General features: G+C 37.5%; 2 protein-coding genes and 1 long non-coding RNA gene across 5 annotated transcripts; 2 read left to right on the top strand and 1 right to left on the bottom strand.

The window, feature by feature from the left end:
• Positions 1-3,308: 3,308 nt before the first annotated feature.
• LOC146580170 (uncharacterized) lies at positions 3,309-8,760 on the top strand. Of its 2 annotated transcripts, XM_085266760.1 has the most exons (6): positions 3,309-3,433; positions 3,631-3,725; positions 3,906-4,006; positions 6,609-6,641; positions 7,671-7,826; positions 7,909-8,760. In XM_085266760.1, exons 1-6 carry the CDS (start codon positions 3,429-3,431, stop codon positions 8,362-8,364), a joined length of 846 nt encoding a protein of 281 aa, XP_085122886.1. In that variant the 5' UTR covers positions 3,309-3,428; the 3' UTR covers positions 8,365-8,760. The 2 variants fall into 2 exon arrangements, with proteins under 2 accessions (XP_085122886.1, XP_085122887.1); XM_085266761.1 differs by lacking the exon at positions 6,609-6,641.
• Positions 8,761-9,675: 915 nt separating this feature from the next.
• LOC146580169 (uncharacterized) lies at positions 9,676-11,899 on the bottom strand. The gene is made up of 3 exons (XR_014891218.1): positions 11,744-11,899; positions 10,860-11,034; positions 9,676-10,285 (listed from the first exon to the last, which is right to left on the bottom strand). It is a non-coding gene; the product is annotated as an uncharacterized LOC146580169 (long non-coding RNA).
• LOC146580168 (uncharacterized) lies at positions 11,071-14,722 on the top strand. 2 transcript variants are annotated; one of them, XM_085266758.1, is made up of 6 exons: positions 11,071-11,163; positions 11,408-11,522; positions 12,399-12,493; positions 12,609-12,709; positions 13,564-13,719; positions 13,790-14,722. In XM_085266758.1, the coding sequence occupies exons 2-6, from the start codon at positions 11,485-11,487 to the stop codon at positions 14,243-14,245; spliced, it is 846 nt and encodes a 281-aa protein (XP_085122884.1). In that variant the 5' UTR covers positions 11,071-11,163; positions 11,408-11,484; the 3' UTR covers positions 14,246-14,722. The 2 variants fall into 2 exon arrangements, with proteins under 2 accessions (XP_085122884.1, XP_085122885.1); XM_085266759.1 differs by having other exon boundaries at positions 11,087-11,163; positions 11,424-11,522.
• Positions 14,723-14,871: the final 149 nt, after the last annotated feature.

Genomic DNA, 14,871 nt, shown 5'->3' with positions numbered 1-14,871 from the left:
AAACAAGTTAATCATACATTCTGTGATAAACGCATTCTTTGCCTCAATATTTAGTTATTTTACATTATCCTGTCATTGTCTGTTGCATCTTTAGCATCAGCATCTTTGGCATTAGGATCTTCTAAATTGTTCTAAATTTTATACATTTAATTACAGGTTGTAAAGCTAAAATACAGATTAGAATAAATGCATTAACAAAATAAATAGCACAATAACCAGGGGCGGAGCGTGGGGGTGGCTTACTGGGCTTAAGCCCGGGTTGTTTTGTCAGAAGCCCGGGGTCTTTTGGAGTGTAATTTTTTCATAGTTAGATGTCTGGCTGACAACTGTATAAAACAAAAAGTACACACAATATTCGAAGCACATAGTGCACACTGTGGGAATTTACGACTGTGCGTGAATCCCCCCTGATATTGGTATGATCCGAGCTCAGGCACTAAGTGACTGAGCGAGGGGGCGGGGCAGCTGCTGCCTGTGTGCGCTGTTGGAGAAACGGAGCCAGCCATACTAAGGAGAGCTTAAGTTTGACCAGTTACCAAAGAAAATCATTCATACCGTACAAATAATGTAAATATGACGGTGCATCACGAAAGATTGATATCAAACTGATCACTTGACCAATATTACGTTACTCGCTCTTCAAGTGAATCAACAAATGGCGAAATGAAAAGCCGAAAAAATGCTATTTTTTTAGAGTCTTAGCTTACGTGTGTTTATTTCATATTTTCAGTTCTTACCCTCCCCGACTAAATCGGTTTCAGTTATGTACTGAAATATAAGAATGGACATTAGAGGCTTCTTTCAAAGAAAAAACTCAGGTAAATGTTATTTTATATATTATGCTTTGTATGTTGTTCAGTATATTTCTATGCAAAACAAGAGGGATTTCAGTACACAGCAGGATATTCACATTTGTAACCAGATATTTACATACACTTTAGGGAGAAAACATAAAACATTTTTACTGTACAACATCAATTTAGAGTAAACTTTTGTTTTAGATAAATATTGAAATATCTTTTGAATTAGTTAAATGTCAGAATAAAGAGAGACAGAGCTGTCTATTTTTTATCACTTTGATCAAATTTAGGAGTACATATACATTAAGTTTATTGTTAATTAGTAAGAAACTCCAGACGATTCCATTCTGAGCTGAAGAAGCTTCTGATTGGTTAGTAGAGTCCATGTGAGTAAACTGGTGGCACAGCTGTGGATGCATATAAGGCAAAACACAGAGCCTGTTTTTTTGAAATGGGAAAATCAAGAGATGTCAACCAAAACACCAGGAAAAGAACTGTGGAGCTCCATAAGTGTGGCTCAGTTTGAATACAATTTGGTGCCATTTGCAATTAAGAAATACAGATAGTTTCTCTCTTTACTCTTAAAGTTAACAAATATGTTTTTTATATTTATCAATCTAAAAAAATAAACATTTAGTCCGATTTGATGTTACAATTAAAAAGTGTTTGTGTTTTGATCTGAACAGTACATAAATATGTGGTTTCAACTGTATATTTGATGATTGTCAGCACAAAGAGAGAGAGAGAGGAACAGAGAGGGAGATGGAGAATGAGGACAGAACAGAGATGAACAAGAGCAGGTGAGACACACATGTTAGTCAAATGGTCATTTGCCAAAAGTATCACCGTATCATAGGTCCTCATGTATCTCGTACCTAGTGTTTCTTTTTAGGTTTGCTATTTTTCAAATTCTATATTTATTAAGTTATGCAGGCTTGTTCGCACAACAAGGCTAAATAATTATATAAACTTTTCTCAATCTAAATATTGTACTTTGGTGGAATTAAAAAATAAGTGTAGTGCAGGTCTATGATGATTTTTAGTGCTACTATCATCTAGTTCTGATTCTGGTTCTGTCTTGGTTAAGTCCTCAGTAGTCCTGATTTTGAACTGTTGTAGTCCTGTTTTAATTCCGGATCAGTTCTGGGTCTGGTTGAATTGGGGTTTAGTCCCTGTGTCTTGATACAGCCCCGACTTTGTTCTGCCTTGCTGCTTAATTAAAAAACTAGTTTAAGATGTCCTGCACATGTGATATATATTTTTCCCTATATGAAGTCATTCTTTTTTGAACAAAACTCAAAACAGAGCCTATTAATCTTTCAGTCATTTCTAACCCCCCCCCCCCAAAAAAAAAAAAAAAAAAAAAAAAAAAAATACCACATGCATACTACCCTTTAGGGCTAAGCCCCGGGTGTTTCAAATGTCTGGCTCCGCCTCTGACAATAACTGACAGATAAAAATAACTAACTTATTAGAGAAGAATATTAAAAAAAGATAAAAATGAATGTAAACGTGGTGCGCTTTGAAACACATTGAATAATTCATTGGCTACATTTTAAAATAACACTTTAAATACATTAACTATTCTAATTTTACAACAATTAAAGTTTATCTGACTCGGATCTCTGGACCTGTTCACTTTCATCCACCAGGTGGCACTTTGTTTACTCTGTGCATGAGGTCTGTGAATTAGAGGGGTGTGTCCAGTTAGACACAAATGTTTTTAACCTTCCTGTTGTGTTCTGGTCAAAGACTCCCACCGGAATGTATCCACACTGCACCATGAAGGCTGCATGGTGTTTAAAAGCATTTGTGTGTAACTGGAAGCACCTCCCAGTGCTCTAATTCATGTGCAGAGTACACAAAGCTCCACTTGGTGGCTGAAGGTGAACAGGTCCAGAGATCGGAGGCAGATAAACTTCGACTATCCAAATTTTACAATACTTAATATATTCAAAGTGTTTTTTTAATGTAGGGAATGAATTATTCAGTGTGTTTCAAAGTGCACCACGCTTTCATTCATTTTTATCTTTCTTTATATTCTTCTGTAACAAGTTATTTATTTTTATCTGTCAGTTGTCAGAGGAGGGTTTGATCCCATATTCAGGCAGAAATGCAGATTAATCGTCCAGCGGCTTCCCCACGACAATCAGCTGGACTTCAGCCAGAAGATATCTTACACACTCAACACGGGAGAGAGAGAACCTCACTAAATATATAAACGTGTCACAAATAATTATATCATGTTCCCCAACCACCACTGAAGATTATGTTTAAGATGCACATGACTTTGGCCACTGCTTAAAACTAAGTGTGAAAAACATTTATTTCATCTGCTTCATAAACCAGCAGCCCACAACAAAGGCTTAATAAGACAAACAAACCAAAACATGCTCCAGGACCGTCAGGGAAGTTCCTAATTTAATTTACTTTCACTATCACTTTCTTACAAGAAAACACTCCTCCGACCTTTGAGTTAGCAGTTGCTCAGTTCGCCACTGCGCCCAACCTCTTTAGGCTGTATCCAGAGCGTCCGGCAGAAAGATCGACGTTGGCGGCATTCACGTGTCCGGAGGTAACACAGCTTCGTTCAGTCAGTGATGTGTGTTGCACTTGGTCGGATATGCAATGGTGTGAGTTCACTGGTAACGACTCTTATGATCGCACTTTTTGTTATTGTTGGAAACACTGGAGAGTTCACTCTCTCCGTCTGACACACACACACACACACACACACACACACACACACACACACACACACACACACACACACACACACACACACACACACCACTAAAGTGCACATTCTGGTTTGTTTATCATTTCGCAGACTGATGGCCTCAAATATGACAACGAAACAGGAGAAGTGTTATGATCCGAATGACCCAACACTTAAGTTTGTTGATAGAGAGGATGATTTGGATTGTAAGTAACACTTGGGCACTTTTCAAACTGGTGTCCGTGACGTTAAATTATATTTTAGAAATAATAAAATCAAATCATTTTAAGCCTTTGTATTACTATTGACATTGTGCAATGTAAAAATAAAACGGACATTCCTGCATAACACATTTTCTTTTAAATGGTGTGTTTGCTTGTTCTCAGTCTTGTGTGAAGGCTTCAAATCTCTCAGAGCTCAGATGTCCTGTGGTCACGCTGTGACCCCGACCTCTCTCACCAACTGGTGTCGCAGGTTGTTGGAGCAGGTAGGCCACTGAAGGTTGGCTTTGTTAAAATAAATACATTAAAAAAAAAAACTGCATAAATAAAAATATACCTAAATAAATAAGAAACAGAAGTAATCAGGCATCGTGGCAGTATCCTGATTTTGGGATAAATCAGATAATAAATGAATAATTTGGGCCTTAATTATAGAAGTTAATGGTTTTAATGCTACCACCCACAACTATTTTAAGCACACGTTTGTGATAAACACACATGTGAATAAATGCAGAAAACATATTAAATCACTTAAATAAAGAGATCCAAAGCGCACTTAAATAAATACCATTTTACTGGAATGATTATTGTCATATAGGTGAGAAAGAGAGCGAGAAAGACTAACTGAAGTCAACAGAGGGAGTGGTGCACTTAACTTATCTCGATAGAAACCACCTCTGCTTTCAAGGAACAAATAAAATGGGACAGAAATGTTTAGCTCTGATTTCTGTCTGCGTTGTTGTCGCTTGTAGCATTTATGTAATGTAACTCTTGCTTTAGTTAAGTGAAAGTTTCATAAACGGGAGTTTCTCAATATGTAACGCAAATGCTGCAGACGCATGACTCATCAGTGTGTACACAACATTTCAGTATATAATCATCTGAGATGATTTAGATAAAGAAATGTTTGGTCACTGCTGAACAGCTGCTCTTCCACACTTATTGTTTTCAAAGAACAGTTTAGTAAGCAGAACAGGACTATGATCTACATCTTTTGGTCATTTCAATCCTCCACCCATGCTCCATACATTTTTAATATGTACACATACTGATTAACACTGATGTGCTGTTGAATCAGCAACTGTGATACACAGCAAAAAATTACACATCCGAGAGCCTCATGGGCACGTTCTGGGTTTGAACCTGTGCTTTGCTACACAACATTACATCCACAATTTCAACAGCAATATGAAAGTTTTTTTGAGAAATCTCTTTACTCTTTTGCATGTCACAAGTTTTTGGGAAAAGCTACTTAAAACTAGACGATGAATGTCAGGTAAAAAGAAATGTCCTGGCAGTTTTCTGTTTTTATACAGACGTTCACAGACTTTCCTGTTTATATTACTATTACAACATTTGTGTTCATTAGAACAGGACGGATGGATGACCACAGCCCTCTTAGCACAGGGCTGATAGGACTTTTCTCTCATATATTAAAAAATGAAATTCACAGATTAAAACATTAAAATAAACATATATTAAAACAGAGTGTTATAACATAGGTGTTTCACAGACAGGTGGTCAAAATGCAAAAACAAGTTTCTAATATTCTAAATGAATCAAATGTTTGGCCTCAAAGAATACGTCTGTGTCTGTATTATGTCCAGTATTACAGTGCTACACCAGGCTCTGACACCAAAGAACACTTCATCTGCATTTGTGACACATCAGCGGTATCTGTCAGAACGTTATTTAAAGTGCTGGGTTGGGACAAACTTACAGATAAAACTGCATTTACTGTATTTGTTTTGCCTGCTCTTGCTTTTCAAAAACAATGAGGAGCAAAGTACAATTAGTAGTGCTTGTCTTGATGAAGATTTAATCTGTTTAAACTGTAAACAGCAGCTAATTCAATTCAATTCAATTCAATTCAATTTTATTTATATAGCGCCAAATCACAACATAAGTCGCCTCAAGGCGCTTCATAAGTGAATAAGGACCTGTATCCACAACTCCTCAACAGTAACAACACTTAAAGTGCAGTACCTGTAATACTGCAGGTATTGCAGGCATGCTCTAATAATTCTAATAGAATACTATCATCAGCAATATCGAATGCTGCACTAAGGTCTAGCAGGAAGAGAACAGAGATGAGTTCACTGTCAGAGGCCATAAGAAGATAATTTGTAACCTTCACTAAAGCTGTTTCTGTGCTGTGATGAGCTCTGAAACCTGACTGAAACTCTTCAAATAAACCATTCCTCTGCAGATGATCTGTTAGCTGTTTGACAACTACTACTATTTTTTAGCTAAGACAGCTGGGCCAAGAGATGACTTTTTAAGTAACGGTTTAACTACTGCCAGCTTTACATAGCCGATTATTAGAGACAGGTTGACCATTTTTAAGATTGAAGCATTAATGGTAGGACTTTTAGGTGTCTTGTAGGAATGGGGTCTAAAAGACACATTGATGGTTTGGAGGAAATAATTACTGAAGTTAACTCAGAAATATTAATTGGAGAAAAAGACTAAATATATATCAATTGTTACTAAAAGTAGCTGTAGATAATGTTACATCTGCAACATTATTATGAGTATTTTTTTCTCTATTTGTTCAAATCTGTGAAGAAGTTCATGAAGTCACTACTAGTTAGTGTTAAAGGGATGGTTGGCTCAACAGAGCTCTGACTTGTTTTAGCCTGGCTACAGTGCTGATGTGAAACCTAGGGTTGTTCTCAATATGAATAGTGAGATGTTCTAGCTAGCAGAGTAATTTTTTGATAAAGCAGGCATTTCTCCAGGCAAAATGGGGATCTTCTTGATTTGTGATATGCCATTTCCGCTCGATATGCTTTGAGGTGCGTGTTTTAGAGTTACCGGTATACCAGGGAATCAGGTCCTTCTGATTTGATACTCTCTTTTTCACAGGAGCTACAGTATCCAGTCATATGTAGTGAAGAGGTAAAATTATTAACAAGACAATCGACCTCTGTTGGAGTAGCATTCATGTAGCTGCACTGCTCTGAGAAGCAGAAAGATGAAAGTCTTTTTTTTGCTGTTGTTATTAACTTTTAAACTAAAAATAAAACGAATAAAGCAACAATAGAACAGCACAGAAAAGCCCTTTATTATCATTGTACATGTACAACAAAATTATAGGTGCTCCACACCAACCGTGCAGGTATAAAATATAATTAGCAAGACAACAGGAAAAAATAACAAACAGGAGAATTATATGCAAACTAGAGGAATGTATACAAAAAAGAGAACGGCACACATTGAAAAACAAAGTGTAAAGACTTGGTCTTTGTTTAACACTTTACAAAGTTTAATACTGAGCAAACTGAGGTGGAAAATGACTTGAAAACAAATTAAAATTGAATGGATTTGTATACCTTTCCATTGAAATCCAGCAAGAAATAACAGAGTATTACACAGCATTCAGTTGTAATATGAGCAGTTTATTATTAAAGTAACACACGTTCCTTGAAAAACTAAAACAAATCATAACATGAAACTCACCTCGTTTCTGTGGAGAGGTTGAACAGGGTTTTTCTTCATGTTCTCAGACCAGCTGGATCATCACCAGCTTGCATCTTCATACATCTTTCCTTCAGTGAAGTCTTTACCTTTGTTGCCATTCATCTGTGTTGGAAAACCAAAGTGTTGGTTCTAGCTTATGAGTCACTGTTGATCTCAAATAATCTCTAAGCAGCTGAATGTTAAAGAAAGACACACATATTTCTCCTTATCATAGGCTAAAAGCTTGATATAGACACAATGACTTGCATGTCAGCAGCATCCCCATAAGGCATATAAAGCCCTGCAACAAAAGTTAAAGCGAAGACATAGTTACATGGATAATGTATCTGCAAATATTAACTCAACATTTCTATGTGCTACAACATGGACATAATGGCACAATGATAAATCTGGTTTGTTTACAAAATGAGTCTAATAAATAATTTCTCGTTTACTATTTCAATAAAGGGTGAAAGCAGGTTTGTGTGTGGTGGGTCTGGTTGTAGTGCTGAGTGGACTTTTGCAGAGGTTTGTAAAATGGCTCTTCTGGACCCTCAAGAAACTAAGTATTTCCGAAGAACATTGACATTCAACGTCGCCAGGCAGACACTTGTTACCAGATTTGTAAGTATCTAATTAACATATTATATTGATTATAAAAATTTTGTTATGTATTAAATGTTGCCACTCTTTTGTCTCCATGTAGTGTCCTGTATGCAGATCCACTTTGATGAGAGAGAATGGATCAGATTTGAATGTCCTCTGTAAAGTGTGCACAGCAGTAAAAGGACGACCGTTTGAATTCTGCTGGCAGTGTTTGAGGGAGTGGAAGGGTGCACGGCCTCGGACAGACCGCTGTGAAAACGATGGCTGCTGTAACGAATCACTAAAAACACTAAAAGAATGCCCAGATATCAGCTTTGATTCAGTTGAGGAAGTCCACGGGTGTCCCTCTGTCCGTGCCTGTCCCACCTGTGGGTTCCTGGTAGAGCACAGCAAGAGGCGCTGTAAATTTGTTGTTTGTCCTCGATGTAAGGTGAAGTTCTGTTTTGTGTGCCTGAAGAGCAATACTAAATGTATTAAAACCAGTGACTACTTTGGAGCATGCTTCAGTCGTGTAGCTCCCAGACAGACATCGATACCTGTATGGCAGAAAAAATAATGAAAAAGACGCAAAGCTCAAGTGTGTGAGAGTGCCTTTCTGTAGTAATATACCATGTTGTTTCTTTTAATTATCTTTTGATAATTCTCTGTTCTGTTGGAACAGTTATCAGATATAATCAGTGTTGATTTTTCTTGATGAGAAATTTGCTACCACATGTGATCTTTACGGCTGCATTATGTCTGAATCATAACGACAATGAACCTGAAAAATGTTATTCAGTCATAAATTTGAAGTAAAGTTAATCATACATTCTGTGTGTACTCATCTTTTTCCTCAACATTTAGTTATTTTATGTTGTCTGCTGCTTCTTTAGCATTAGCTTCAGGATATTTAGCACTTATACTACTCAGGTCAGACTTTTCTTTCTTGTTTTGACTGCTTAGGTTTTTTTTGTAAAATGTTTAAATAAATCAATGTTTAGTTTCTTGAAACCTTGTTATGCTAAATCAAAGTAGAAAAAAATGTTTTTGTATTTTCACCTTCAGCCACCAGATGGCACTGTTCACTCTGTACATGAGGTGTGTTAATTAGAGCACTCACAGGTGCGCCCAGTTAGACACAAATAATTTTTAATACCATGCAGCCTGCATAGTAAGTGAACTATTGAGATAGGATTTTGGCAGGTAATCAACAGCTACTGCCTAATACACATCAAAAGATTTATATAAATGTTACCATAGAATACATTTGTTATTTTTCTGCCTGCAAAATGCCTCTATAATAAACATACAGTGTTATTTATTGCTCACAGTAAGTAATACTGCATTTCATAAAAAGAACATCATGCCAACAGTTAAACGTGGTGGTAGCAGTGTAATGGTCTGGACTGCTTTGGTGCTTCAGGATGACCTGCTGCTGATGAATCCATGAATTCTGCTCTCTACGAGAAAATCCTAAATGAGAATGTCCAACCATCAGTTCATCCCATCCCATGAAGCTCACTTGTGTTATGCATCAGGACAATGAACTGACAGCAGCAGGTCCACCTCTGAGTAGATAAAAAAAAATTAAGGTTTTGGAGTGTCCGAGTCAAAGTCTGGACTTAAATCAGATTGAGTTGCTCTAAGATGCATGACCCTAAACAGGATGCTAATGCTTGTAAACCCTGCAATGTAGCCAAAATTCCTCCACAGTGATGTAAAAGACTCACAAACGCTTGATTGCAGTTTTTGATGCAGTCCAGTTATCATGTTTATGGGGAATGAATTACTTTTTTTTGCAGGGTATATTTAGCTAAGCAAAGCAAGGCTACTCAACAAGAACCCAAGAATAAATATACAGAGCTACAAATGAGCACAATGGGTTAAATTCAACAATCATTGCATTTATTTTTAAACAAGATGAAAGCAGAGCATTTATGAGAATCAGCTGGAAAGTCAAGATAACTAAATATTAACCAATGATTTCATCACTTTTTTTTAGGAACATTGATATTCATGGGGCTGCTGCGTAACCGTACATTTGTTGTCAGCTTTTGGTATTTCAACTACTAGTAAGTTACACAGGCTAGCAACGAAACAAAAAGAGAAATAAAAAAAAGAAATGTTATTATGCCCTATTTGTGCATCATTTACAACTTGTGATAATAAATTAGTGCTGAAGTCTATATAGGTATGATAAAAGTCTTAAAATCTAAAGGAGGATACAAAAGTGTAGAAGAGAACCAAAGATCAAAGATGACACAGTCCCAGCTAGCAAAGATGATGCATTGCGTCCTTTGGTGTATCACATTCCAGTCCTGAGGTGAATCTTTTGGGTGGAGTTAAGTTCATCGATGATGATATCTGTCAGCCTCCGTGGACCTTCGCCACCATCTGCACCACAGACGAGGGTTTGATCCCATACTCTGACAGAGATGCAGAGTCATCGTCCAGCGGCTTTCCTGAGACAATCAGCCGGAATTCAGCCATAAGATATCCTACACACACACAGGAGAGCGAGAACCTCACTAAATATTTAAACATGTCTCAAATAATTATATCATGTCTCTGAACACCACTGAAGGTTGTTATTTTTAAGTTGCACTCAGACAGCACATGGCTGTGGCCACTGCTCAACTAAAACTAAACTTAGTGTGAAAAACATTTATTTCACCCGCTTTATAAACCAAAGTGTGCTCTCACAGTTTGTGCGACGAAAACACAATAACAGTGAGCTATCCAGTTGAATGTGTGTTTGAAGTTGTGTCGTATTATTGTGCTTCGTGATTTTTGCACGACACAAAAACCTCACATAACAACAAAACAAACTGAAACTGACACGGAACATAACGAACACCAAACTGTACAGAAAGAGTTTTGACAATAAACACTTGATACAGTTTAAAAAAGATATAAGATTCTTGAAATAAATGAGGACATTTGAATGAGTCTGTGTCATTTGTGTCACTTGATTTTCATTAGATTGCAACACGATCGCTCGACACATAGCTTCACTACTATTTCTTCTCTTTATAGTTTCTCTTTTGATATGTTTTGAGTTTTTGGGCTTACCTTTCTTTGGAAACAGTTGCGCTGCTTTCATCTTCAAGTCTTTCACGGTCTTCTGCTGCTTTTTGGAGTGATTTAATTTGATAACCCCCAACTCACCTGCAGGTGAGCGGACGGACAAGCTGTACTTGCACATTGTGTTTGTCTGGTGTGTGAGTCTGAAGAGCTCCTTCGGTTTCTGTTAAAGTCAGGTGAGTTCAGAGTGTATTAGTCACTGAGATGGGCTGTCTCTAAATAGTTGTTCACCTCATAACAAACGCTTTATCAGACAAACATACGAAAAGATCCTTTAGGAATCCAATGTTAGGTAAGTTCTATATCTAATTTAGTTTCGCTATCATTTTCTTAGAGTTAAAAGAAATCACTTTCTTTCTTTATGATTAATTTTAACGTGATGTTGGGTTCACTTTGTTGGTTTGATAGTTTGTCGTCATTGTTGTTTATTCATAGGCCTGCTGTCTGTTCACCTTTTAATGTTTTATTAATAGCTTGCACATTAAACTGTATATAATAAACAAATCCGGCCACACGTTTGTGTCGACGTCACTCAGAGTCAGCTGTTACTAGGCTCATCGCGGCGCCACACGTCTGTTGACTGCACCGTGCGTGTCCCGCAGCAGGATCGACGATGGCCTTATTCACCTACCTGGCCGGTCTCCCGCACAGGTAACACTCAGCGTATTCACTCACTCATGCGCGTGTTACTTTTGGTTACATGTTCAATACTCTGATTTCACTGGTAACGACTTTTTGTCATGGTTAGAAAGTGCGGACCGGAGAGTTCGCTCTTTACTTCGATCATTTAGAGTCTGACGGTCTGACGTCACAGTGATCCTAAAACATAAAGCCTGTGATTAAAAACATAGTACTGAAAGTTCAGAACTTACTGTTACCAGGGCTGGAGTGGTAATTTGGCACACAGGGAATTTCACAGGCAGGGCGATGGATCAGTTCAAGGGCCCCCGAAGAGTGAGCAGCCTATTCGTTCATTTTCATTATCGACACTGTGTCGTCCAATAAAATATCTTTACGCAACCGGGACCTCCCCTACCTTCCCTGCGCGCTCCGGCGCTCGAGTTTAGTGTGGAAAAAAGTTCTGAAAAGATGGAGCTGAGAAACTGAAACCGAAAAATAAAAAAGAACTAAAAATAGATGCACAAAATATGTCAAAAGAACAGAGATATTATCTGCAGGGGTGCTGTTGAGGAGGGAGAAATGAAAGAGCTGGAGAGACGTCATTAAGATCCAAGGATCTTACTAAAAGCCGAAGTGTGGCTTTAAATCATGATATGCGACATTTCAGTGTAATTGAGAAATAACCCAGCAACAACCAATCTGATTAAAACCTGCTTCAATATCTCAATGCCTTTTTTTGTAGTTTTTTTGGCCCATTCCCACTCCGAAATCACACACACACACACACACACACACACACACACACACACACACACACACACACACACACACACACGGCTCAAACTCGGAAGGGGGGGGGGGGGTTGTCTCTTTGAAGTGACACTGTGCTCTGTTACTGTTTCGCAGACTGATGGCCTCAAATACTTTAACAAAACAGGAGAAGTGTTACAACCCTCTCGACCTGACATTTAAATTTGTCGATAGAGAGGATGATTTGGACTGTAAGTATTACTTGGGTGCAGCAATAATGAGAATAATTACAATAATAACGGTGAAAATCATTTTAACCAACGTCACAAAACATTTATTCTTGAATTTGTGTGTGATTGTTCTCAGTTTTGTGTGAAGGCTTCAAATCTCTCAGAGCTCAGATGTCCTGTGGTCACGCTGTGACCCCGACCTCTCTCATCAACTGGTGTCGCAGGTTGTTGGAGCAGGTAGGCCACTAAAGGTTGGCTTTGTTAAAATAGATAAAATAAAGTCAGCATAAATAACAGTGTACCTAAATAAATAAAAGCAGAAGGCATCGGGTGTGGTACCAGGTTTCTGATTTTGGGATAAATTAGATATTAAATTAATCTTGATAATATTTTTAATCCTACCACAACATACAAGCACACACATGTGTAAGTGATGAAAATAATACCTGATCTATTATCACATCTTGTTTTAAACATAATACACAGCAAGCGCTCTTTACTTGGTCTGCAGACACATCACTCAACAGTGTGTACACAACATTTTAGGGCCTATAATCACCTCGTGTTCAATCAGCACCTGTGAAGCACTTCAAGAAATCACACATCTAAGAGACTGATAAACCGTGCTCTTCTAAACAACCTTACAGCCACTTTTGTTTCCTTATTCTTTTGCATCTCACAAGTCTTTGGAAACAAAAGTACCAAAAACTAGATGAGCACCTAATGAATGCTGTAAAAGCCTGTATCAAAAATATTAACCTGAAACCTGTTATTTTTATCATATACTTTAGATTTCAGTGCAATGACTTACACCTTGTCCAGCTGTGACATTTTCAGTGTTTTATCAAACCACTGCATATCTAGCAATGCAGGTATTAGCTACAAGAAAAATTTTGCTAATGATAAATATAATTTCTTTTATTAGCTAATAAGTTAATGAATTACAGAACATGTCTTACCCACAATATGGTATTTATTGATTAATGTGAGTTTAACTGAAACAACAAAAATCCAGCTCATCAAATTGTTTTGTGTTTTGTTTCCAACATGTGAGTCTAATAATCCTTTTACGTCTCATTATTTCAATAAAGGGTGACAGCAGGTTTGTGTGTGGTGCGTTTGGTTGCAGTGCTGAGTGGACTTTGGCAGAGGTTTGTAAAATGGCTCTTCTGGACCCTCAAGAAACCGAGTACTTCAGAAAAACCCTGGAATTCAACGCTGCCAGGCAGATGCTTATCACCCGATTTGTAAGTGTCTCATTAACATATTATATTTACTGTAAATTTGTTATTATTGTTAAATGTCATTCTCTTGTAGTGTCCTGGATGCGGATCCGCTGTGACGAGAGAGAATGGATCAGATTTGAATGTCCTCTGTAAAGTGTGCACATCAGTAAAAGGACAGACCTTTGAATTCTGCTGGCAGTGTTTGAAGGAGTGGAAGGGTGCACGGCCTCGGAAAGACCGCTGTGGAAATCGTGGCTGCTGCAACCAGTCACTAAAGACGCTAAAAGAATGCCCAGATATAATCTTTGATTCAGTGAAGGGTGTCCATGGGTGTCCCTCTGTCCGTGCCTGTCCCACCTGTGGGTTGCTGTTGGAGCACAGCAAGAGGAATTGTAAATCTCTTGTTTGTCCTCGTTGCAAGGTGAAGTTCTGCTTTGTGTGCCTGAAGATCTTCACCGAATGCACCACAACAAGTGGCATTTCTGCACCTTGCTCTAGTGGTGTAGCTCCCAGACAGACATCGATACCTGTATGGCAGAAGAAATAATAGTAACAACACAAGGCCATCAAACTTCACTTTGTTTTGGTGTGAAAGTGCCTTGGAGTTGATGCACTTTAAACTATATCATAATTATATTAAAAAAAATAACTTTTTGCTCCCACATTTACCTAGCAACTGCCAGAAACCAGTCAACAATTCCCAGAATTTCACTCTGACTGGAGATTGCCAGGTCACTGAACTTATACTAGGTCTGCATGGTTAAGCTACTTCCAGTATCCACTTGTCAACCAGTCAGGAAATAAACATGTTTCATAGAAACCTGTGGTTGGCATTTATCTGTAATAATATATCATGTAATATAATGCTAAAGAAATGCCTGATTTGTAAAATCTCAAAAATACATTTTAAATGTGAAGTTAAACACACATTCTTTCTTTTTGCAAAACCTTGTTGGGTTAAAACAAAAGTTAAGATGTAAAACATGCAGCTCATTTAAATAAATTGTCAAAATGTTGTCATTTATCATGTTGTGCTGGGTAGGTGATATCAGTTTTTGTTTTAATTAAAGAAATAATCTCTTTGGGTTTTTAAAAAAAATTATTTACAGTTTCAGTTTGTTTCAGTTTGATTCCAGTATTTGAATTATTTTATGGAGATTAAATGATTTTTAA

This window comes from Mchenga conophoros, linkage group LG3 (assembly GCF_057382185.1).
Source record: "Mchenga conophoros isolate Kocher_MC1m ecotype Shallow Benthic linkage group LG3, M_conophoros_male_GT1.1, whole genome shotgun sequence".
In the NCBI taxonomy this organism is placed as follows: Eukaryota; Metazoa; Chordata; class Actinopteri; order Cichliformes; family Cichlidae; genus Mchenga; species Mchenga conophoros.
Note: the sequence above shows the minus strand (reverse complement) of the source record. Positions and strands in the feature narration are given on the sequence as shown.

Excerpts from the sequence above, each read along its gene's own strand:
- LOC146580168 (XM_085266758.1), top strand. The coding sequence starts at position 11,485 with ATGGCCTTATTCACCTACCTGGCCGGTCTCCCGCACAG. Across the intron at positions 11,523-12,398 it reads CTGGCCGGTCTCCCGCACAG|ACTGATGGCCTCAAATACTT; the intron begins GTAACACTCAGC and ends ACTGTTTCGCAG. Across the intron at positions 12,494-12,608 it reads TAGAGAGGATGATTTGGACT|TTTTGTGTGAAGGCTTCAAA; the intron begins GTAAGTATTACT and ends GATTGTTCTCAG.
- LOC146580170 (XM_085266760.1), top strand. Across the intron at positions 3,726-3,905 it reads TAGAGAGGATGATTTGGATT|TCTTGTGTGAAGGCTTCAAA; the intron begins GTAAGTAACACT and ends GCTTGTTCTCAG. Across the intron at positions 4,007-6,608 it reads GTCGCAGGTTGTTGGAGCAG|GAGCTACAGTATCCAGTCAT; the intron begins GTAGGCCACTGA and ends TCTTTTTCACAG.